This window comes from Somniosus microcephalus, chromosome 9 (genome assembly GCF_052327205.1).
Source record: "Somniosus microcephalus isolate GS21.2 chromosome 9, FLI_Smic_1.0, whole genome shotgun sequence".
Classification (NCBI taxonomy): domain Eukaryota; kingdom Metazoa; phylum Chordata; class Chondrichthyes; order Squaliformes; family Somniosidae; genus Somniosus; species Somniosus microcephalus.
The window spans coordinates 110547148-110573209 of record NC_140995.1 but is presented as its reverse complement, the minus strand read 5'-3'; the positions used below and the strand labels follow the sequence as shown (position 1 = coordinate 110573209).

The following is a 26062-nucleotide window of genomic DNA, read 5'->3' as shown; positions in this document are numbered from 1 at the left end:
GGTATTCTGAAATCTTGCTTGATTTATCGCTTAGAAAGGGGTTGGACTTCATAACTTTTTTTCTTGTGGAGTTCAAACAGGTTGTGTACAGTCTGTGGTAGAGCAGGGTTTGTATATGGGCTGTGGAAGGCATAGCAGAATAGCCTAATGGTCATTTAATTTCCAAATTCTCAATTTAATCTCTCTTTTGTCTTAACTTTCACATACATTTATGAACAGCTGAGATCATCTTCAAATTGTCTCATGGTGTAGACATTTTATGATCAAAGCAGGTCTGATCAAATGCAGCTAAATTCTGAGAGCTTTTTACTAACGGTGCCAATGCTGGATCAGCATTTTTCTTTGCAGATATATATAGAATTCTAAATATGTATTGTTTTCTCAATAGTATTACCACCACAAATATGGCATGGACTTTCGATGCCTGAGGTACCCTGGCATCATTTCTGCAGACACCCAGCCTGGTGGTGGTACGACAGGTGTGTTGACTCTCTTGTGGTTTTTAAATTACTGTTTACTGTGTAATGCTAGTGCTCACAAGTTGTACACCACAAAGTGGAGTTATAGTAAGTTTAAGTGAGATGAAGCTGCATCATCCCAGATCTGCTGACCAGGAGCTGTATCCGGGTGTGGGATGAGCCATCATGTATCAGAAGGTTTAGGTGATTCAGCTGCTGCTGCACTGATCCTCGCAGCACATTGCAACTGGTCCTAGATAGTACCCCCATGTTGATTTGGCTTGTTACAGCTGATGCTGTACTACAATTTTACAAAGGTTTTTTTTTTTAAATGCCCACTAAAAGGGAATTAAAAACAGCGTCACAGTACTTGTCCGGTTATGGAACTGCACATGATGCCTTTCAGATAATTGGGAGCCCCGATACCAATCTTAATATTACCTTGAATTGTATATGGTGAACTGCTCCTCCAGACACTGCTCAGTCGTCCTACCTATCTAAACACAGCCAGTGCATCATGAGAAATGGCTTCTGTTCCTTCCTTGCATTGTTACCTCCAGATCTCCCAAGAATCTCTCCATGGCCCCCTCCTCTTTATCTACATGCTGGTCTTTGACATGGCTGTCAACTTTCACGTACTATGAGGAAACCCAGCTCTACCATTCCTATCGCTCGTCAAGCCTTGACTGAGTAACTACATTTTCCAGCTCAACATCGGGAAACCTAAAGCTACTGACACAGCCGACACTACAAACGCTACTTTCATGCCATTGACTCCGCCCCCCCCCCCCCACAGCTACGCGCTCGGGCTGAAGCAGGACATTTGTATTAGAACATAAGAAATAGGAGCAGGAGTAGGCCATTCGGCCCTGCTCCGCCATTCAGTGAGATCATGGTTGATCTTCCGCCTCCACTCCATTCACCGGCCCTATCGCCATATCCCTTGATGCCCTTACTAGTCAGAAATCTATCGACTTCTGTTTTGAATATACCCAATGACTGAGCCTCCACAGCCCTCTGGGGTAGAGAATTCCAAAGCTTCACCACCCTCTGTGTGAAGAAATTTCTTCTCATCTCAGTCCTGAATGGCCTACCCTTTATCCTGAGACTGTGGCCCCTGGTTCTAGACTCCCCAGCCAATGGAAACATTCTCCCAGCATCCACCCTATCAAGCCCTGTAATAATTTTGTATGCTTTAATGAGATCCTCTCTTATTCTGAATTTAAGAAAATATAGGCCTAGTTTACTCAATCTCATCTCTTATACGACAGTTCCGCCATCTCAGGAATCAATCTCGTGAACCTTTGTTGCACTCCCTCTATGGCAAGTATATCCTTCTTTAGGTAAGGAGACACAAATTGTACACAGTACACCAGGTGTGGTCTCACCAGGGCCCTATATAATTGGAGTAAGACTTCTTTACTCTTGTACTCAAATCCTCTTGTAATGAAGGCCTAGCATACCATTTGCCTTCCTGCACCTACACATTCACTTTCAGTGATTCATGTACAAGGACACCCAGGTCCCTTTGAGCATCTGCATTCCCCAATCTTTTACCATTTAGGAAATACTCTGCCTTTGTTTTTTTACCAAAGTGGATAACTTCACATTTATCCACCTTATATTCCATCTGCCATGTTCTCGCCCACTCACTGAGCCTGTCGAGATCCCCTTGAAGCCTCTTCACAACTGCCACTGCCACCTAGCTTGGTATCATCAGCAAATTTGGAAATGTTACATTTAGTTCCCTCATCCAAATCATTGATATAGATTGTGAATAGCTGGGGCCCAAGCACCGATCCTTGCGGTACCCCACTAGTCACAGCCTGCCATCCTGAAAAAGACCTGTTTATTCCTACTCTTTGTTTTCTGTCTGTTAACCAATTCTCAATCCATGCTAGGATATTACTTCCAATTTCATGTGCCCTAATTTTGTTCACCAACCTCTTGTGTGGGCCCTTCTCGAAGGCCTTCTGAAAATCCAAATACACATCTACCGGTTCCCCTTTGTCTACTCCACTAGTTACATCCTCAAAGAACTCCAATAGGTTTGTCAAACAGGATTTCCCTTTCATAAATCCATGTTAACTCTGCCCAATCTTATTATTAGTTTCTAAGTGCCCAGTTATTGCATCCTTTATAATAGATTACAGCATTTTCCCAACTACTGATGTGAGGCTAACAGGTCTGTAGTTCCCCGTTTTCTCTCTCCCTCCTTTCTTAAATAGCGGGGTTACATTTGCTATCCTCCAATCTGCAGGAACCATTCCAGAATCTATAGAATTTTGGAAGATGACAACCAAAGCGTCCACTATCCCAATGGCCACCTCTTTCAAAACCCTAGGATGTAGGTCATCCGGTCCTTGGGATTTATTGACTTTTAGTCCCATTAATTTTGCCAGTACTGTTTTTTTACTAATAATTTCTTTAAGTTCCTCATTCTCGCCACACTCTTGGTTTTCTTGTATTTCTGGGAGGTTTTTTGTGTCTTCCTCTGTGAAGACAGAAACAATTTTTCTGCCATTTCCTCATTCCCCATTATAAATTCTTGATATCCTGTTCAACCCTGTGCGGCAGTTGAAACCCCAAAATCTGTTTATTACTAAGATTGTTTACTTACTTTTCTGTAATATTGCCTGCATCAGTCTGTCTACTGCTGAAGCCCTTGTATATGCCATTGTCACCTACAGATGTGACTATTCTCGCGTACTGTGGAGATATCCAGCTCTATCATTCCATCCCCATCCTGGCTGACCCCCCACCCCACCCCACCGCACCGCATTAAATTCAACATTTTTGTTCTCCTCTAACTCCCTTCATGGCCTGTCTGCTGTCTCCTCCAGTCCTATTTCCTCTCTCACATGCTCCTCATCTTTGACTCTAGGCTTCTGTATAAACCCTGCCTTTAGTGGTAAACAGTTAGGTGGCTTGTTCCTGCTCTCTGGAACCCCCTCCACCGTTTAAGTAATAAAAAACTCTCATCAAAACCCATCTTTTCGACCAAGCTTTCAGTCACTGCTTCTAATCTGCCCCTTCCTGGCTCGTTGTCTGTATTCTTTACCTTAGTTGTGCAGCGCCTTGGGACGGTTCTGTATGTTACAGGTGCTATCCAAGTTGTTGTCGATTACCATTGCCATTTGATTGTAATTATAATGCTTTTAATAAAAATTGCAATTACATTTTTAAGTATTAGTAATGTGCTGCAGAAACTGATAGACCTGCCCCAGAATTTGGTCCTGGGGTTCCACATAATTATAGGGACCCTGCTGAATTCAATACTAAATCAGTGCTGTACAACTAGTTAATCCTGTTTTTTTTTAAGACTGCATTTGCATTCCACATTTGCATTCCGTGTAAGCTATGTTTGTACACAGAGCAGATTGTATAGCTAAAACTATTACTTGACTAATTTAGAGGTCATGAGAGACTGCCAGGTAGGCAGAGTATGTGAACTGGGTTATTTTGGGACTCCATTACAAAGTATCCTGTTTCCTGAATTTTTAAATATTGTGGTTCAGGTTTCTCCATGTCATTATTGTATAATCAACTCAATCTGACTGCAGTGAAGTTTGGCTTCATGATAAGTTTTAGTTTACATTCCTGCAATTCATCAAAAGTTTATATTGCATCTGAAACTTGCTTGGTGGCATTTATAAAAAAAAAAAAGAAAACCTCTGCTTTCAACTCCATTTTCTCCCTTATTCTGAAAGCGTTGTTCTCCAATAGGTTGCTCAAATTGTCATTCATTTGTGAACCTTAATTGTGTGTCATCAGGCTATTCAAATGCTATAGGTATCCAAGCCAATCACTATCATGTTCTTACCTGACATCTGCCTAGGTGTACTTCCAGCAGGGTTTGTTCGAAGTGGTCAGAAGCACTGACTGCTTTTTTTTTTTCTTTTATTTTTCCTCCATAACTCGGGGCGCTGAGGCCAATTGTACTGCTACCCAGACTGAGATCAACTTGGCGCAGATTGGAGAACATATCTGGGACCTTCCTGGTCTGTGTTGCTCAATAATTTTTAAGAACAACTTCCAGTTGTTTGGCACTTTTTTTAGAACTCCTTATGTATAAAGGAATGTTACGGTGGGCTTTACAAGGCAGTGAGCACTGAGCAGGAGGAGTTAGGGAGCAAAAGCATGAATAAAAGGGGTTTTAGGAAGGAAGGTGGCAAGGTAAATTTGCTGAGGGCAGGAGTCAAGAGCCACCATAATTCACATCCAAAATTTAGCACACAAGAAAATAAGGATCGAGAGCACAATGGGAAAAGTACATTGAGAACTTGTAATGCAATCTTGGTTGGATTTATATTTTACAAAATTCCTTTCTTAAATCAAACTGAAATGCTAAAGTAACTTTTAAAAAATTCTATTACTGCTTAGTGTGGTGAAATTGATTACAGTAGTGGCAGACATAATTCAGTTTCAAAGTTACAAATTAACAAACCATGTCAAAGAACATCACTGAGCTCATTTGCAGGTGGCTCCTTGCGTTTATCTTTGTGTGTATATTAGATATATATATTTATTTGAGCAATGCCTGACCATAATTTTTTTGCCTCAAACTTTTTAATATTTATGTTTTCAATGTAATGTTTGATTCTGCTAAAATCACACCATCCTGCTTTCCGATCATCATTGTGCAAGAGTTTGAGCATAAAGCTATTTTGTAATATATTTGGATTCCCTTTCTTAAAATTGTGGAGTTTTGTAGCGTGAGCCGAGACCAAGTGGCCATGTAACCAAGGTGACCAGCTGCACTGGTTACACTATAAATGTTTCGCAGTCTAACTGAAACATGAAAGCTTGCAGGCTATGTTCAATTACTGGATGTTTGCTTTATTTTTCAGACTATGCAGTTCAAATTTTCCATGATGCTGTAAAGATGGGGAAGTTTGAATGTTACTTGAGGTCTGATACAAAGCTCCCCATGATGTACATAGATGACTGCCTGCGCGCAACACTGGAATTCCTAGAAGCACCAGCAGAGCAGCTTACAATGAGAACGTATAATATCAGTGCTATGAGTTTCACTCCTGAAGAACTGGTGGCTGAAGTCCGGAAGCACCTGTCTGACCTTAAGGTCACTTACAAAGTTGATAAAATACGCCAGGAAATTGGTACGTGCAGTATGTCGTGACTGTTTCCAATATTGGGATGTAGACTTTGTAGATCCATATGGTATATCTATCTAATTGACTACAGTACACATTTTGGTAGATTGGAGCTTTCTTGCTGTCCCTGATACATTTTGTCCTGAAGTGATGCACTGTATTCAAAATGGTCTTTTTTTGCATCTAATTTGTGAATGAGTGCACAGAATTAAGTGGCCTGGATTTTGCGGTCAGCGGTGAAGGAACGGTGCTCGCTGTTCACTGTGCTGACAGCTGCCCACAGACTTTTCGTGGGCAGCTTGCTGTCATCGGGCAACTGATCCAGTGTGGCGCCCGAGTTGGGCAAGCAACAGCGTGGCTCTTCAACCCAAATCAGATTGAAGAATCCTCCGAGACATGCAGAGTCTAAGCCAGGAAGTATACATTAGATTTAATTCAATATAAAACATGTACAGAAAGCAAAATAAAGATAGGGACAGAAAGACTGAGATAGACAAAGAAAAAGTAAAAAATGTATTTTCTTTTAAATCTTCAACACTATTTAAATTCTGAAGGAATGAGACTCCACACTTGTAAAATTAAATTTTCAGTGCCAGAGAGGTGGTTTGGCAGTAATTATGACTTCTCGCACCATTAAAAATTCACTTACACCTGTATGCCCCAGCCCTAACTTCTTCTGCTGTGTTCAGTGGGTATATACAGCAACTTCACACCCTTGCATGGATTTCAATGCTGAGTCTTATCAGTGAGGTACTATTCTAGCCCAGCCTGTGGAGGAGCAGGGTAATTCGGACAGCAACTTGCGGTGTTCCGCGTTTAACTGCACGTGCTTACTTCGGAAGTTGCTGTCCAATTTACTCCATAATAACGGTGAGTGCTGTGAGCCTCACTGTTTTTAATGCAAAATCTGGGCCAATATTTACAGTTCCCATTTGTCACGAATCTGCGACTTGCAACAAATTAGTTTTGTTTGTATCAACTCCAACCCACTTAGGTTGTACCTATTAAATCTTTGTCTATTGTCTGCAACTATTCGGGCATGTTTTTTGGCCTCAAACTGTTTTGTGGTTTTAACTGTAGCTTATCATGCCTGTGCTTTTAAAGTGTACTTTTAAGTATTTTCCAAATTACTCTTCCATTTAGATTAAGTTAAAAGACTAACCTTGTGTAGATGAGAGAAGAACCTCCTAATCCCACTCTCCTACTTTCCTTGTTATGACTAGTAGAAATGCTAAAAGCTTTTTGAAAGCTGACCATTTGCCTGTCTGTTTTTAGCCGATAGCTGGCCAATGGAATTCGATGACCACAATGCTCGCCAAGATTGGGGCTGGAAGCATGAATACGATCTGCCTGAGCTGGTGTTCACGATGCTAAATTTCAGTACAACAGACAGTCGGCTGATGCAAGCAAATTAAATGAGGATGAAAGTTTTTTGAAAGTTTTTGAAGGACCAGAATCTACAAGGGGATCCAATGTACATAAGAACATCCGTAATACTTAGATCACGTTGTGTAAATAGTCCTTTTTCCGTACTTGAACTAGGCAGACTGCTATGGCTTGATGTGCATCTTGTGCAAAGAAAATGATCAAATTCTAATTAATGTTATTAAACTGACTTGAGTGGTGATTCAAAATTCATTGACACGACTGAAGACATTGCAGAAGTCTCGGGTCTAGATGGACAGTTACTGCTGTTACCAAAGGGCTGTCAACATACAAGGCTAAGTATTTCATTTGAGGTTTTATTTATTTCTAAACTTTCAGAAGTGTTTATTAACTCTGTTTTACTCTGGGGTAAAGTGTGTGTGGGGTGAGGGAAGGAGAGAGGGTGGAAGTTCACAAAATCTTCAAGAAATTATAATTGGAGCCATCAGTTGTACTAAGTCAAAATAAAATCTGCAGTACCTCAAATTTAATCTTCAGCCAAAGATTTTCTTTAATAATGCAGTTGAATGAGTAGTGTAACAAACTGTACTCTGGTTGCAATATATTTCATTTGTGCTGAAAGTTTTTTATTTTGAATTACAGGCTGAATAGATTGGATTTGTTGACTGTTTCCAAAATGTTGATTTGCAATATTCAGAATGTGACATTACCCATTTTTAATTTTGCAAATTGGTTTTAATAAAGAATTTAACATGGTTATCTCAGAACATCTAAAATCTGACCATTGCTTAAACAGAATGGTACAATCAGTATTTTATATATTTGAAAGATAATTGATCATGTAGCAAAATATATAGCAGCATGTTTGCGAACTGCTATATTTGTGTCGCAGTTCTGATTTTCTTGTGCCCTTGCATTTCATTACAAGCTGTCTTTCATGAAGGTACGGTGGCTTCTGAGATGTTTTGGCATGAATGTACAAATTCTAGTGTTTAGAATAAGGTAAAAAACAAAACTGGCTCCAATGTAGTTATGGATAGTCCAAGGTAAAAGTGCAGCTCCAGTGCTTTTCTGTGAAACCAGTTTCTTAAAATCTTTATTTAAAAAGAAAATACAGGAAACTTTGGTTTATCCGGAGGTTGTATGTCCGGAATACTCGATCTAACGGCAAAAATCAGGAGCCGTTTTCTGTAAGTTTTTTTAGATCTCGTTTTTTCCCCCCAGTCAGCCACTGCAAGGTCTGTAGCTATAGCAACAGCTTCAGCTACAGACGCTTGCAGCTGCCTCTTTAGAAGCTGTTGCTAAGCAACAGTGTTTGTTGTCAGATACGGAGATGAAAACCTCCGTATGCTTCAACATTAACTTTGTATGTCCGGCAGTTTTGATAGATCAGCAACACGCCGGTCCCGTCAGTGCCGGATATCACAAAGTTTCCTGTACATGGGTTTAAAAACCTTGCTAGCCATCTTATTGCATAAAACGTGTCTGGCTTTTATTTTGCAAGAAAAAATGAAATGATATCTACATTAAATTTCAGATATGGCACTTTTGAGTTTAAGGGTTTATTAGAGTTAATGTTTTGTGAAATTTTTTTTTTTGCTGTTTATGGAACATTTAGAAAATAAAAATGGCATTCTGAATCCATGTGCAATTGCAGGTTTATTCTTTTGCATTTGTGCCACATTTATTACCAAGCCAAGCCTTATGATGCTTAACTCCACCAAGTTTGAAAAGAGTAAGAGAATGGTGAGCCAATGGAGTGTGACTTGACATCAAATTCATGGCACATTTACCTCAGAACACACCTGCTGGCAGCACTCCTGAGCGCAGCAGTACTGTAAGTTATATAAGCTAGCACTGATGCATAGACCCACCTGAAGATGTGATCATGGGTGAATCAATAACCGGATGGGTGAAATTTGAGCCAGAATCCAGGTGGAATAAGTCGGAGCTGAAGCGATGCAGCTGTGAAAGGGAGTCTTAGCAAATACGTAATCAAACAAAAGGGAAAGGGATAACAATGAGGGTGAACACAGTAACAGAGATAAACAGAACTTCTTCAAAGTAGGCATTCCTGGAAGAGAAAAGGAAGTAAATTAACCAAATACAAGGTACAATACAATTGGGGCTTTATGTTCGTCCTTTACAACAATGAAACAGTGGCAGTTGCATTAATTTAAAAGCTGCTTGAAACAGGGATTGTATAAAATTCATGCAAACTAATGGTTAATTGGGAAAAATACATTTCACAAAAGGTGTCCCAATTAAATGAATGGTACTGTATTTTAAATTACACGGTAAAAATGTGGTCAATCCCCCCTTTATGAATAGCCTTTGATCAGTGATTAGACTTGCATTTAAACTTGATGGTGACAAAGCTGAAGGTTGCTAAAAAAAAACACATGAAATAGAACGTGAAAGAAGAATTTATATTTATATAGCACCTTTCACAACCTCAGGGTGCCCTTCACAGCCAATAAATTACTTTTGAAGTGTTGACACTTGTTTTGTAAACAAACACAGCAGTCAGCTTGCACACAGTAAGGTCCACAAACAGCAAATGACCAGTTAATGTTGGTTAAGGGATTAATTTTTACCAAGTAAACCAGAAGAACACTGTTTTTCAAATAGTGCCATGGGATTTTTTACGTCCACCCGGACAGGCAGACGTACAAAAGAAAGCATTTTCAACAATGCAACACTCCCTCAGTACTTGCACTGAAATAGCTTAGATTATATACTCAAATTCTGGAATGGGGTTTGAACCTACAGCCTTCTGTCTCTGAGGTAAGAGTGCTCCCACTGAACCAAGCTGACACTGGAGCATGATAGTGTAAGGCATTTCACAGGCATTGTAGTGCAATAAACGCAACAAAAACATCTGGTGCAGACCATGCTTCTTGTTTTGGGTAAAAAAAACTTGGTGAAATTTCACATTCACAGACTAGATGGAAACATTCAGGACGATCAGACAAAGCTTTGAATTCATTGTTGTGAAATAGTGACAACATTTCATGGAGTGATACCAATTGAGATCCAGGTAACAATAGTGGTGACTGGGGATATGTTGTAAATACCACATTGTTGAAAAATTGTTTGATGTAGCATCATCTGCCACTCAAGTTACTCTGATGTGCTTTCAGCGATTATGACAGTTTAGGGTTGCGAAGGGGTGGAAAGTTTCCGGTAAATTTCTGGAAATTTTCCACGGGAAGTTTAGCTTGGGAATTTTGCCTAAAAAAGCACATGCTAGCATAATATTGTTTTTTTTTGTATTTCTTTCATTTTTTTCCCACCGGTCCTCTCTTAAAATTACTAACAGAGATGGAATCATAATTATTAAGGAATTTCTTAATCAATATATGTTTATCTTCTTACTTGGCTTGTTTTAATAATTACAAGTTTTGTGTGTGACTGAACAAATGTGTCCTGATTGGTTGGATGAGTGATTAGCTCCCTCTATTGGTGATGTAGCGTTGTGCGTGCACAGGTCATGCTTCCATCACATGGAGCATCAGGAAAAATTTACTCACCCTGTTGCAATCGTGCTGATCAACCGCAGTTCGACACAGACGAATGCCCTTTATTTCTCTGCATAGAACAATGCCACGTTTACCGTCAGATGTGTGGAAGCATTTTACCCCAGGCATTAAAGATGGAAAGACTGTGTACATGTGCAAACACAGTATAAAGCCAATGTAAAGAATGCCACAAAGATGCAGCAGCATTTATCCAAATGCAACAACTTCACTCAAAGCTCACAGCAGTCAGCCCAGAGTTCCTCTGTTTCCATTCAAGAAGATGATGGTTCACATTCAGCATCAGGCTCCTTATCATCAGCAACTCCTGGCCCACTTGGAAGGTTCTTTGATACAATGGATAACCATAGCCAGAAGAATGCAGATGAGTGCCTTGCTCGAGCTGTATATGCGACAGGCTCACCCCTCATGCTCACAGCCAATGTGTACTGTAAGAGACTTTTCAATGTTATTCGCCCTGCATACTGTCCTCCCACCAGACATGCTTTGTCTACTTATTTGCTGGAGGCTGAGTATAACAGAGTCCAAGGAAAGCTCAAAGAAACGATAGAGATGGCAGACTGTGTTGCAGTTATCTCAGATGGGTGGTCAAATGTACGAGGGGAGGGCATCATAAATTACATCGTCTCCACTCCTCTCCCAGTGTTCTTCAAGAGCACAGACACGAAGGACAACAGACACACAGGCACATACATTGCTGATGAGCTGAAAGCAGTCATCAACGATCTTGGATCACAAAAGGTCTTTGCAGTAGTTACTGACAATGCTGCGAATATGAAGGCTGCTTGGGCTCAAGTGGAGGAGGCCTACCCTCATATTACGTCAATTGGGTGCGCAGCTCATGGGCTCAACCTGCTCCTCGAGGACATCATGGGTTTGAGAACCATGGAAACACTGTACAACAGAGCCAAGCAAGTTGTTAAGTATGTCAGGGGAAAACAGGTAGTTGCAGCAACCTACAACTCCAAGCAAACGACAAAGAACAAGAACACCACACTGAAGCTGCCCAGCAACACTAGATGGGGTGGCGTCATAATGTACAACAGCCTTCTGGAGGGTAAGGAGTCGCTGCAAGAAATGGCAATATCTCAGTCTGGGGATATGGAAACCACCATCAAGAAAATACTGCTGGATGATGTGTTTTGGGAGAGTGGTTAGCAGCCTTAAACTACTCTCACCAGTAGCATCTGCAATTGCTTAGATTGAAGGAGATGACGCTGTCTTGTCAGATGTTCTCGGGCTTTTTGCTGATTTAAAAGAACAAATCAGCATTGCCCTACCCACATCCCTGCTGCTCAAAGCAGAGGAGAAGGTAATTGTTCAATTCATGCAGACGCGTCAAGAATTTGGTGTCAAGCCGATCCATGCTGCAGCATACATGCTGGACCCAAAGCATGTTGGGAGACCAATACTTTCTGGAGAACAGATCAACAGCGCTTAGTGTGATTTCTACCCTCTCACGCCACCTCAATCTGGATGTGGGCAAAGTTCTGGAAAGTCTGGCAAAGTTCTCTACCAAGCAATGTCTTTGGAATGGGGATGGGATACATGCAAGTATATCAGTGCACATACCTGGTGGAAGGGACTTTGTGCATCTGAGGCCCTGTCACCCATTGCATCGGTGATACTCCAAATGCCACCTTCATCAGTGGCCTCTAAACGAAACGGGTCACTTTTTGGGAATACGCTTACAAAGGTGCGCAACAGGCTGACTAAGAGAGTGGAGAAATTGGTGGCTATCCGGATGAACCTACAACTTATTGAGCCAGATACAGAAGTGTCCACCACACAGCTAGACAGTGACACAGAGGAGGAAATGGACACGTCAGAGCCTGAGTCAGAATCAGGAGGAGCAATCATGAGTAGAAGACTCAAAGGGACAAAATAAGGACAAATTACAGGCTAAATAAGCTGACGCTCTTATTTTATTTTAGATGGGTCTTTTTTGTGGGGGTTCAATAAAGTTCAAAATTATAACCTAAATAAAGTTTTGAAAGCCTGTTTTTATTTGTATGGAACAGTATGTCTATTTTGATGACAAAGGTAATAGGCTCAGAGACAAAAATCATCAGTGTGCAAAAAAACTCAAAATTCCCATAAATTCCTATGGAAAGTTTACTCTTTTAAAAATTCCTGGAATTTTGCAACCCTATGACAGTTGCAAGCTTTAGATGATTAAAGTACCAAATAAAGGTGAGCTTATAAGGATCATAACTCCAGTTTCCAGCTGAAAACAGAGTTTCCTCAAATAGTGTGTGCAATAGATATCTCAATATCATATACCAGTTCCCACACCATTAATTGATGTTGCATATTATTACAATTGGAAGGGGGCCGTAGTCCATGATTATGCCATCAGTTACTAACCAGCATTACGGTGTCTGGGATATGCTGGTTGACCTGGCAAATGCACAGTGCATATGTGTAAGGATAGTTACCAACACATACATGTGGTGGTGGTGACACATTATTTACAATCTCAAGTATAGATATGAACAGTTTATGAAGAGTAATTCACCCACAGCGAGAGGCTATGCTTCACTCTGTTTCTCCATTCTGCAACTATTCCCTGAATCTGATCCCGAGACAGCAGTGTTATAATTTCCAAAGTTCAGTGCTTGCATAGTCATTGAACATACATTGCGTTTGCGCCTTGGGTCGTTTTATTACGCTAAAGCCGCTATATAAATGCAAGTTATTGTTGTTGACAAGTTATGTCTCATGAGGCTGAATGACACTGCACTTACATTTGTACCAGTCCTAATCATGACTTGCTACACTCTGCACAGCATCCGTCAGCGATAAGGAGAATGTTTGTGAATAGGAGTTACAAGATTGATCACAGTGCTAATTGTGACTGCCTGCTGGAATGGCACACAGGAAATATGAAATATTGTGGTCTGGTATCTCTGGACATGTGACCATTTCATTACTGGTCTGTGATGTGCCAATATCTGACTTAGTCCTGACTTGTATTTAGTATTTCTGTCATTTGTTTTTCAACCCCATTCTTTTGTACATCTTAGCACAAGTTTTACAGTTTAGTGCTCTACATGCAGAGCTTCACTGGGGAATTGGGGCACATTGACCTCTCCCGAATCACTGCCCAAACGATTTTCTATCCACTAATTTTAATGGATGGAGAATTGTTCCGGTCACAAGTCAGGTATACTGACTGTCATCTCCATTTCCAATTCTGGGCGATTGATTGTGGGGCATTACAATGGCCACACTGCCCTCGAGTTCGAGAAAGGAAAATTGGTTCAGGTACCTAGTTTTAATGCCTATCCCGTGATCCCTCCTGCTAGTAAGTCAGTGTCGATAGTGGGTCAGGACAGATTTGGGCTGGTTGTAATATCCCTGTGGCAGAATAGCCTACCGACACTCGGGCCAGGACTCTCCCCTGCCAAAATCAGACGGGATCATGAAAATTGAAGGCCTAAACACCTGTAGTTCCTGCTGCTGCCCCTTTAAGTCCATTGCTGCCTCTTGTGGTGTTTGCAGCGGCGGTCCCACTGCAACACTGCTGGGAGTTCCCTCGGGGCCGATGGTAGGCTCGGTCTTGGTGGTGGAATTCCTGCAGGGAGCTCGCCGTGCATCAATAACAAGGCCCCGGCCCAGGGAAATGGGTCAGGGTTGGAGAATAACTGAAGGAGCAGGTGGCAGACACTCTGCCCCGAAGACGATAATCCCAGCCACATGAAGAATGGCCACTTGGGGAGGTACCAGAGGGATCCTGGCACCCATAAAACCAAACCCAGCAAGAACTCAAACCTTTTAATAGAGGAGGAGGAGAAAGATCAGAAGGGAAGAAAAAAATATTTTCAGAAAGTATGCTTTTTCCAAGCAGAGATGATTACAGGTACAATGTAATTTGCTGATGGCTTGTGATGTGTTTGTAACTGTTCCTGTATATATTCACATGACACATAAACCTTAGCACATATAATTATCAAAGTTACTTCTCCTCTCCACTCCCCAAAAGAAAGACACTTATAGATGTGCTGTATTTCACACATACCAGCCTGCTACTTACTATATCCCCACATGAAGTTACTTACTTGCCACAATTTATGCAGGAGAAGCAATACTATTTAGAATGCTGATATACTTAGCAAGCTGCAGTAAACACACAACAGCTAAAAAAAACACAGCTTTAAACCACCCAGCACCAGTACAAGAATACCTAAACACAGAAATGCAGCAGACTTATGAAGTAAAAACATATTGGAAAACATTTATTAAAAAATGCAAACCAATTGGAAATAGGAATTTAAAATAATGAACAATGTGATGGAAACAGAAAGACACTGAATAAAAAGAGAAAAAAGTGGACACGCACACGCACACAAAAACATGTGCATACATACACGCATATACACATAATAATGCGTAGTCACACACACGAACAGAGGAACCTAACAAATTGTCTGGGTTGTCTGTTTCATTTAGCATATTTACCAACACCAAATATCAAGATCATATATTCCCAGTTTGTGCTACACTGTTGGCATTAGTTCAATGCCCAAGACAGTGCAACACTGATGCGAAATTTGTAGTATTAAAGGAGCATTATTCAGTAGTACCTATAGAAGTATATAGGTGCCTGTGACTTTTAGTGGGCAAGACCAGAATCTTGCTGCAGATTTTCAATGAATTTTTTTGAATAACTATGGAAAATTACCAAATGTTTTTCTTGTTGTCACTGGATGTGTCGAAGGAGACCAAGCTGTAATTTGAAGATCTGCATCAACTGATTCTGAGAGGGACAAATTTAGCAGAATTCAAACAAACAATGTCACATTTGTCAAATCTGTCTGCCAAAAAATTGGGCGTGCGTTAAAGCTGCATAGTTTGATTATAATCACTGGCAATCCCTCCGAACATGTCTTTATACCATATCTGTACCTTTGTGTAAAACTTTACTTCACAAAACAAATCATTTTTTCTTTCTAATTTTCTCCCTTCATCTCCTGCACGGACTCAGTTCCACAGCTGGCAGCCCTTCAGTACCTGCCCCATGTGACATTCTTCATCACTGAGCTCAGACAGCATGTGCTGGCAGGCTACTGACCACAGTGGGGGCAGGGATGGGAGAAGGCATCAGAACTGAGCTCAATCCTCTCCTCACTTCATGGTCACATACTTGCAAAGTTGCACTTTCCCGCTGAATGACTAGATAGTGATGAAGAGCAGCAACCCAAGCTGATTTGCCCCTCCTTAACCTGGGACACTGAGGCTAACTGTAACATCTCTGTGAATGCCATGACTAAAATCAACTACCTGAGCACAAATCAGGCACTGGCCCTGGGATCTTCATGGTCTGTGTGGCTCAGCAGTACATTACACAGAGCATTTACCAAATGAAAATTTGGGGGATGTGGTTTCTATTCCACCAAATTGGGCGGCATAGTTAACACTGAGGAGGACTCTGGCAAAATACCAGAAGACCTTAATAAATGTGCAGGATGGCCATGTGATTGGCAAATTAATTTCAATATAGGCAAGTGTGAGGTGGTGCATTTTGGTAGGAGGATTAAGGAGGCCACATACTCCTTGGAAAATAAGAGTCTAAATGGGGTAGAGGAGCATGTTAATAAGGCCATAAAAAAGTAAACAAAGCACTGGGGCTCATTTCTAGAGGGATAGAATTGAAAAGCAGAGGAGTTATGCTAAACTTGTATCAAACCTTGGTTAGACCACACTTGGAGTACTGTGAATAGTTCTGGTCTCCAAACTATAAAAAAGGATATAGAGGCACTGGAGAAGGTGCAAAAATTTTTACAAGGATGATACCAGAACTGAGAGATTATACCTATCAGGAAAGACTGAGCAGGTTGGGGCTCTTTTCCCTAGAAGAGGAGGATGAGGGCTGACCTGATAGAAATCTCTAAGATTATGAAATAGTTTGACAGGGTAGATGTAATGAAGATGTTTCCACTTGTGGGGGAGACCAAAACTAGGACATAGAAAACTAGGACCAGGAGTAGGCCATCCAGCCCCTCGAGCCTGTTCCGCCATTCATGATATCATGGCTGATCTGTGACCTAACTCCATATATCTGCCGTTGCTCCATATCCCTTAATACCTTTGGTTATCAAAAATCTATCAATCTCAGATTTAAAATTAATAATTGACCTAGCATCAACTGGCATTTGTGTGTAGAAAGTGTTTCCTAACTAGGGATCATAAAAATAAGATAGTCACCAATAAATCTAATAGGGAATAGCATAGATACATTTAAGGGAAAGTTAGATAAGTACATGAGGGAGAAAAGAATAGGAGGTTATGCTGATAGGGTTACATGAAAGTGGGTGGAAGGAGGTTTGTGTGAAGCATAAACACCAACATAGACCTGTTGGGCTGGATGGCCTGTTTCTGTGCTGTACATTCTATGTATTTGCCCTATCAAAACCCTTTTTAAAAACCTCCACTTAGCCTTCTTTGCGCCAGTGTCTCCTCATAACTATATTTTCTCATCCCTGGTATCATGTTGGTGAATTTATGCCATATGCTTTTTATGATTTTAATGTCTATGCTATAATGAGAAGCCAAAAACTGCACAGAGCACTCTAACTGTGGTTTAACCATTGCAAAACCTTGTACAAGTTTATCATTACCATTTTGCTCTTGTACTCTATGCCCTTATCTATACTGCCCTTTTACATGGCTTTATTCATAATCAATGGTCAGAAAATAGAGTTGTTACTGTTAAACCAAAAGAATGATATTTCTGAAATTGACAGTGATCAACCACCATGAGACAGTGAATTGAGTCATTGGGGGATATTTTAACGGGAGTGTGGGATCAGTACGTGGGAGGCCTGAAGCGGGATTTGCAACTGGAAGTACAGAAGGAAGCGAGGCCTGGCTGATTTTAACTGCTAGGCCTCATTTTAATATTTGAAATTGGTTTCCCACCCGAAACCGGCAGGAATGACATCAAGGCCCCCCCTTGATGAGTGGGAATTGAGTTAGAAGCTGGCTGCTGCCGGGGACCCAAGGGAACGGTCCCTGGCACAGGGCAAGTGCTGAAAGAGGCGTGGGAGTTGGGGTCCCAATCAGATGCCGATGAGGGGAGGGAGATGGCGGGCCTGGGCAGGGCAGACCCAAGGATTTCCTGCCAAGGCCCAGAGGAGCATTCCTTCTCTTCTTGGCCCCAAAGATTCCTACCAAAGAATATAACCTTCTTAACTGTGGTTTTGTTTTTCACATAAATGTCAATTGGAATTTGTACACCTAGGTTTTTTCAAAGTAAGATCTTCTTTCCTAGTTCCCTGCAAATTGTTGTTTATTGCTCAAGAGCTGTGCACAGTGCCAATTCTGCAGTGACATCCACATCATGTGTGTATTGCAGATCTATCATCCCTCTGTTTTTGACTTCTAGAATTGCCTCATGTGAGTCAACACAGGAAATTTTAGAAACAGGAAAAGGCCATTCGGTTTCACACGCCCATCACTTATTGGCTAAGCTCAGCTTCACCTTCCTACCTTTTGATCGTAGATCTCTTTTCCCTCTTTCTTCAGAGACACATCTCATTGTCTTGGGAACCCATTTATATCAGTTACTCCGGTGCCTCCCCAGAACCTTTTGCATATGTCTGTTACCCATTGTGTGAAATAGTTCTGCCTATTACCTAATTACTCCTAATTTCCTCATTTTAAATTATGTTCCCTAGTTTTCCCTTCATAAGATTATAAGAATCTTTAGGAACTGGAAAGACCATTAGGCACAACAAGCCCATCCTTTTTTCAAAGGTCAACCATCTCACAATATCCCTCAATCTGTTCTCTCATCAGAAATGTATCCAATTATCACTTAAACTTATTCATCCTTATTACTACAATGCCTTACCTGGTAACTTATTCCACAACTGTATTGCCTTTTAGGTGAACACATTTCACCTCACTTCACTATTACTCCTAACTATCTCATTTTTAACTTATGTCCCCTGGTATAAGAACATTGGAAAAAGTAAAGAAAAAAAGCCATAGGGCCCGTCAAGGTCAATCCTCTAGTACACCAACTCACTCAGTTTACCATCTAATGGTATCTGGAACTTCCCTAATGTCTTTGATCCCACTACATTATCTGGTCAGTTGTTCATCACCCTTTGTGTGAAGAAATGTTTGCTACGATCTTTTACTTTCCACTAATTTAGATTCATATCTTCTTGTTCTACTAGTCTGACTCACTTTAAATAATGGCCTTGAAATTAGGATCGGGAGCTTGCCATGCGTGCAAGCCCCCGATGTGCACTCACCCTGCGCGCAGACATCTGAAGCCCGGGTCTGCTTGCATTTCCTGTCACTGGCCCGGTTCAGATGTCGGCGCGATGTGCTTACCTGATCCAGCGGCGTAGTTAGTGCGATGTGCCGGCTGGGATCAGGTGAGCACTGTGCAGCCAATCAGGGGAGGGGAAACTCATTCATGAGTTTGACAGTAAGAGCTGTCAAACTCATGAAAACTCCTGGCCCCAAAACACTACTTAAACCTGAAAGAAAATTTAAAAAAAATTGCACTACTTAAATGAACAATAACGAACTCTGAAAAACTATTTTAAACAATAATTTTAAAATTTGAAAAAAAAATTTATATAAAAAAAATCGGGGCTAAAACTAAACTTACCTTACTGTAAATTCTTTAAAAATAACAAACCTGTGGAAAAAAAATTTCTCAATTGTACTAAAAGCCCACTTACCTGAAAAACGAAGTACTTACGTGTGGTTTTTCAATGCATAAAGACCGGAGGCCTTTACACACGCGCAACTGTGGGGAAAAAAAAGGAATTTCACTGCGTACGCGCTACCTGTGCAGTCGTGCGCGCTCTGCCTCTTAACCCCTTGGGTCAGAGGACAGGAAATGCCGGTTTTCAGCGCATGCGCTGTGCATGCTGAAAACCGGCAATTCCTCCGGGCACACGTGTGAGTACCCTGTCCTTACTCACGCGTTGTGCCCGGAATTACTGGGCCAATATTCTGGAATCACCTTATCCGTTCCATTTAACACTTCGTAGAGGTGAATCTGCATTCTTACCTCTCAGTAGGCAACCATGCTTACCATCCAAGGAGCGCAGGCCAGAGATTCAGGGCCACAGTGTTGTAAGCCTTATCAAAAACCCAACTGGAATTTTGGAGTGCGGCATCATCCCTTATGTACCTTGACTTTCTTCTCTTTAGACTGTAGAGCTTGAGCTTCTCTAATCTTTCCTCTTAGCTTATTCCCTTGGGATCATTTGTGTTGCTTTTCTCTGTACTCTTTCCAATGTATATATATCCCTTCTGTTGTGTGGCCACCAGAATTGCACACACATTCCAAGTAAGGTCAGGCAAGTGCAGCAAAAAGCATCAGCTTCTACAGACGCATACTACACAGGGGTGGCATTTGTCTTGCGGGCCCTGTAACAAGGTTAGGTTTGAAGCCCCTGTAGGAACTGGGGTTCCTAGCTGAAGAATTGAGATCGACTCAGAAAATCAAAAACAATAAAATTTAATGAACAAACGAAGCTGTACAGGAAACTGTAGGATACAATGCAAATAGGTCTGGTCTGCTTGAAAGCCTCTCTGGAAACTCCTAGAAGGTTCCGAGCTCAATTGCTAGCAGGTTCCGAGCTCTACTGCTAGAAGGTTCCGAGCTCTGACGTCATGACGTCATCACGTTCTTCCCGCCGTTGAGAGATCACGTGATGGACGGCATGACGTCATCACGCGGAGTACAGGAAAGAAGCCCTAGTACAGTTAACAGATACATTAAAGGTGCAGCCCCCAGCTGTACTACATTGCCGTAAAAGGAATTATATACAATTGTCCGTAATCCTCTGGTGGTTCCGCCACATGCGCCCCCCCCCCCCCCCCAGAATTGCTTTTAACAGAGAAGGTAAGGCGAGAAGGGGGTCTGACGAGTCTGTCCGACCGACTGCGATACCCCGGCAGCTGGAACAGAGCGCTAGAAGACGAACTGGCCATTGGCTGTGGTTGGGATGACGCCGCAGGCTGTGGTCGACCCGGTAAGGCGGGCACTGGTGACTCGGCGGATGACTGTGGCTGCACTGGACCGGCAGTTGACGGTGGACGACCACGACGAGGCGGCTGAGCGGTGACGACTGGTTCGCTCAGATCCAGATGCGCCGGTTTCAACCGGTCGATGGAGATGTGGTCAGGCTTACCGCCGACGTCGACTGTGAAGGACTTGTCACCTGACGAGATGACGCAGAACGGACCTGTGTAAGGCGGTTTGAGCGGGTTTTTGCGAGCATCCTGCCGAATGAACACGTATTCTGCGTTCTTAAGATCCACTGGGACACGGGAGCGCTGCAGGTCATGATGCGACGTAGGCACTGGGATGAAATTCCTAGCCGCTTCCTGGTGGCTGACGAGCTGCTGAGCTGGGGACCAGGGTTCCGTGTGAGGAGGAAGAAAATCGCCAGGCACTCTGAGTGGTTGGCCGTAAACCAGCTCTGCTGAAGAAGAATGCAGGTTGTCCTTAGGCGCCGTGCGAAGACCTAGCAGCACCCAAGGGAGCCTGTCCACCCAACTAGGCCCACGGAGACTAGCATGCAGTGCGGCTTTAAAGGACCTGTGGAATCTTTTACACAGACCGTTCGCCTGTGGATGGTAGGCGGTGGTACGATGAAGCTTGGTGCCCAAACCTTGAGCTATGGCGTTCCAAAGCTCAGAGGTAAACTGAGGCCCCCGGTCGGAGGAGATGTCAGCCGGTACCCCGATCCGAGCTACCCATGACGAGATGAAGGCTCTGGAGACGTCTGCCGCTGTGGTGGCAACCAAAGGAATTGCCTCTGGCCACCTGGTGGTGCGGTCTACCATGGTAAGGAGGTGAGTGTACCCGCAAGAGGAAGGGAGAGGACCAACCAGGTCCACGTGCACATGGTCCAATCGACGCTCCGGAACCGGAAAAGTGGCGACTGGGGCCTTAACATGGCATTGTATCTTGGACTTCTGGCAACTCACGCAGGTATTGGTCCAGTCATGGACGTTGAGATGCATGCCCTTCCAGACGAATTTCTTTGCCATGAGTCGTTGTGACGCTCTCATGCCAGGGTATGACAACCCGTGGATAGTGTCGAAAATTCTCCTGCGCCATTCGACTGGAACGATTGGACGTGGGACGCCCATCGAGATGTCACACAGGAGCGTGGTCCCTGCGGCCTGGAAACTGACATCAGCCACTTGTAAGCTGGAAGGTGCGGTCCGGTATGCCTGCACTTCAGGGTCTGCCATCTGTTCTTTTGCCAAACCAACATAGTCGACTCCCAGGTGTACTGCGTGGAGCTGGGCGCGGGAGAGACAATCCGCCACCAGGTTGTCTTTGCCCGAGACATGTTGTATCTCGGTTGTAAATTCAGATATGTACGTAAGATGACGTTGTTGCCGTGCTGACCATGGTTCCGCTGTCTTGGCCATCGCAAAAGTAAGTGGCTTGTGGTCTACAAAAGCCGTGAATGGGCGTCCTTCCAGTAGGAAGCGAAAATGGCGGATGGCCAGAAACAATGCCAACAACTCCCTATCAAAAGTACTATACTTGCGTTCGTTCTTCCGCAATTGGCGGCTGAAGAAAGCCAGTGGTTGCCATGTGCCGTCGACCCACTGCTCCTGTACTGCCCCGATGGCATAATCAGATGCGTCGGTGGTAAGGGCAATGGTTGCGCCCGGAAGGGGATGTGCCAACATGGTCGCAGCAGCCAAAGCGTTCTTCGTGTCGAGGAAAGCCTGGTCCATCTGGGGTGTCCAATCGATCGGGTCTTTGCCCGATTTACCTCTGAGGGCCTCGTACAAAGGTTGCATCAACAATGCCACCTTGGGGACGAACCGATGATAAAAATTGACCATTCCCAGAAATTCCTGGAGGGCCCTGACGATCTGAGGAAGAGGGAACGAGGTGACTGCTTCCACCTTCGTGGCCAGCGGGACGGCACCTTCCGAGGTGATTCTGTGTCCCAGGAAATCAATGCTGTGCAACCGAAACTGGCACTTGGCCGGGTTGATAATAAGGCCATGTTGGCTGAGACGAGAAAAAAGGTACGAATGTGTTCTTTCGTGCTGTTACTGGCAATAAGGATGTCGTCTAGGTAGACGAAAATGAACGGCAGATTGCGCAACACGGAATCCATGAGACGTTGGAAGGCTTGTGCTGCATTCTTCAGCCCAAACAGCATACGAAGGAACTCAAAGAGCCCGAAAGGTGTGATGACGGCAGTTTTGGGGACGTCCTGAGGATGCACGGGCACCTGATGATAGCCTCGGACGAGGTCTACTTTGGAAAAGATGGAATTCCCTGCCAGATGGGCCGAAAAATCCTGAATGTGAGGAATTGGGTACCGATCCGGTGTGGTAGCCTCATTCAGGCGTCTGTAGTCGCCATCCGCCGCCCGGCTTAGGAACAGTGTGTAATGGCGAGGACCAAGGACTATTCGAACGCCGAATAATACCCAGGCGTTCCATTGTATGGAACTCCGCCTTGGCGGCTGCGAGTTTACCAGATTCCAGCCTTCGAGCTCTCGCATAAACGGGGGATCCTGTCGTGGTAATGTGGTGCGCCACACCGTGCCTCGCGACTGAAGAAGAAAATGTGGGCCTGGTGAGCTCAGGGAACTCACTGAGAAGATGAGAGAACTCATTTGGAGATGGGACTGCACAGGCAACTGACCAAGACATCGCGGTGCTTCGGTGGCAGGGGACCGAGCGAAAGTGGAGGCACTGATTAGCCGGCAGTGTCGGACGTCGATGAGAAACCCGTTTGCGCAGAAGAAATCTGCCCCCAGGATGGCCTGTGAGACTTTCGCCGTGATGAACTCCCAAACAAAACGTTGGCCGCCAAAACTCAACTGGACCCTACGCTTTCCGAACGTGCGAATGGCCGCACCATTGGCTGCCTCGAGGGGGGGGACCTTGACCGCCGGATTGACGATCTAGCTTCGACACTGGTAGGATACTGCACTGGGAGCCAGTATCACAGCGAAAACGTTACCCTGACAGGGAGTCTGTAATGTATAGGAGTTTCCCTGCGGACCCGACGGCCATCGCAACTCCGGCGCGTCCCTTAGGCCTTATTGATCTTCTCAGAAACCGCTGGTTTGAGGTAGGTTTTTTTTGGTGAGAAACTGCAGGGCGGACGGCAATTTCTGGCCTTTGCGCCGAAATGAGCGTGGTATGCACACCAGCCTGCAGGAGGAGGATTCGCTCTTGTGGGGGATGGGCGCCTCGTGGCTGCACAAGATTGTTGTGAGACGGTGACTATTTTATCCGCTTCCACGGCAAGTTCAGCACAATCCGGGATCGCGGAATTGGCCACGGCCGTCTGTACTGGCTCTGGTAGTTGACAGAGAAACAGCTCGCGGAACAGAAAACATTGCGATTCCGAGCCCAAAAGTGTGAGCATTTGGCTCATGAGCTCTGAGGGTTTTGAGTCCCCGAGGCCGGGCATGGAGATAAGTCTGCGAGCGCGCTCCGACTTGGACAGACCGAAAATCTGCAGTAAACGTGCTTTTAAAGCTTCGTACTTGCCATCGTTCGGTGGACTCTCGAGGAGGCTGACGACCCGCAAGGCCGTGGCGCTGTCGAGGGTGGAGACCACGTAATAATAACAGGTCGAATCCGCTGCTACTCCCCGGATTGCAAATTGGGCTTCCGCCTGGAAAAACCACGCGGCCGGTTGTTGCTCCCAAAATTGCGGCAGTTTGAGGGTGACGGCGTTCGTGTCCATGATGTAACTTCAACGAAAATTGTTCGAAGAAATCGGGGTCACCAATGTAGGAACTGGGGTTCCTAGCCGAAGAATTGAGATCGACTCAGAAAATCAAAAACAATAAAATTTAATGAACAAACGAAGCTGTACAGGAAACTATAGGATACAATGCAAATAGGTCTGGTCTGCTTGAAAGCCTCTCTGGAATCTCCTAGAAGGTTCTGAGCTCAACTGCTAGCAGGTTCCGAGCTCAACTGCTAGCAGGTTCCGAGCTCAACTGCTAGAAGGTTCCGAGCTCTGACATCATCACGTTCTTCCCGCCGTTGAGAGATCACGTGACGGACGGCATGACGTCATCACGCGGAAGAAGCCCTAGTACAGTTAACAGATACATTAAAGGTGCAGCCCCCAGCTGTACTACATTGCTGTAAAAGGAATTATATACAATTGTCCATAATCCTCTGGTGGTTCCGCCACACCCCTATATTTTACTGGACAAATCTATCACTGGATCCACCTGGGGGCTTCTGACTGGCTCGGGGACACTGAGCAATTGCATTGGTTGCACAGTCCTGATGCGTCCCTGATGCATTATTCTGGCAATACACCCCAATACTGTATTTTTAAAATTGCTTTTCCAAGTTGTCTTGATATTAAAAGTGATGAATCTACGGTCACTTACATAACCTTTTAAAAGTCTCCCTGTGCTAATTCTATGTATGCTCTAGATAATAATGGAATTGGTATATGCTTCTTAAAAGTTATAAAGTCACATAGAAAGATTTCAAGACTGTTGAACCAAATTGAAAACCCAAACTGGTCCAAATTGGTTAACTTCTCATTTATTTTGATTGGCTGAATTTGGACCAAATTCCCATCAACTGCAGCTAAACCCATCCCTACAAAATGCATTTGCAATCCCATTTTCTGTCTTGACTTCTGTGGCTGGAGCCAGAGTAACCAAGGTTAAGTGTAGTTTTCATTTTACTGTACTTGTTTAATTTTACTTTAATGCTTATGTCAGATAGTTAGTGAGGAAAGTGAGACAAGTCAGATCCTTAAGGGTCTAACAACAAATTAACATTCAATCCCTAAACAGTGATTTGTAACTCTTTTATGCACTAACAATTTGTGGAGGAAAAATGATTCTTGTTCTCCAATGAGGTATAATTTATGATATTTTAGCTGTATTCTCTAAGTGTACACTAACACCAGCCTGTTCTTGGTTTATATTACAGCAGCTGAATGACAGCCAATGTGTAAGTGGGAAGGGCTGTACTCTCCACTTTCTATTGCACGAGCTGCAGGGGTGGTACAGGGCATTGCTGTTCATGAGTCGTAGCCAAAACATACTGTGTTTTTTTATTGTTACATCTTAATTTAGAATGATAAAGTTTCATAACTATATAAAGTATTTGCTAGTTCAGATAAAGGATATCTATGTTTACAACGATTACATATTTTGTTTGTGTGCTTCGATAGACTAGTTATTTTTATCTAGGAAAGAGCAACGATAAAGAAATTAATACAATTTGGTTTTCTGCCTTATGAAAGTTCCCGGTAATGGATTTGTGTGGACTCTCATGTCAGATTAAAGAGAGATTGAATAGCTGAAGGTCAGAGACAGTGTGTATGTAATTCGGTATTGCAATTCAGTAACACCAGTGAACCATCCCATCTTTCCTGACAAATCCAGAGCAATGTTTACCTCAACAAAACAACCAGTCATTGCTACATAATTGCCAATGATGTCAGCAGTGGTTCACTGGAGTCATGTGCTTCAGGATAAAGTATTGTTATAAATGGAACAGAATTGTACATTATGTGTGGACCTACATAAATACTACCTAAAAATCAATACAT

General features: G+C 43.3%; 1 protein-coding gene and 1 long non-coding RNA gene across 6 annotated transcripts in view; one reads left to right on the top strand and one right to left on the bottom strand.

The window, feature by feature from the left end:
* The window catches only part of tdh (L-threonine dehydrogenase), a 28255-nt gene extending 19653 nt beyond the window's left edge, over positions 1-8602 (top strand). For all 5 annotated transcript variants that reach the window (XM_085997011.1, XM_085997012.1, XM_085997010.1 and 2 more), the window contains 3 exons: positions 389-479; positions 5309-5578; positions 6848-8602. In XM_085997011.1, coding sequence (XP_085853137.1) covers positions 389-479; positions 5309-5578; positions 6848-6987 — 501 coding nt within the window. In that variant the 3' untranslated portion in view covers positions 6988-8602. The remainder of the gene's footprint in view (positions 1-388; positions 480-5308; positions 5579-6847) is intronic.
* Positions 8599-26062, bottom strand: part of LOC147112594 (uncharacterized) — a 36692-nt gene continuing 19228 nt past the window's right edge. The window contains exon 2 of the long non-coding RNA XR_015079528.1: positions 8599-9032. This is a non-coding gene — a long non-coding RNA (uncharacterized LOC147112594). The remainder of the gene's footprint in view (positions 9033-26062) is intronic.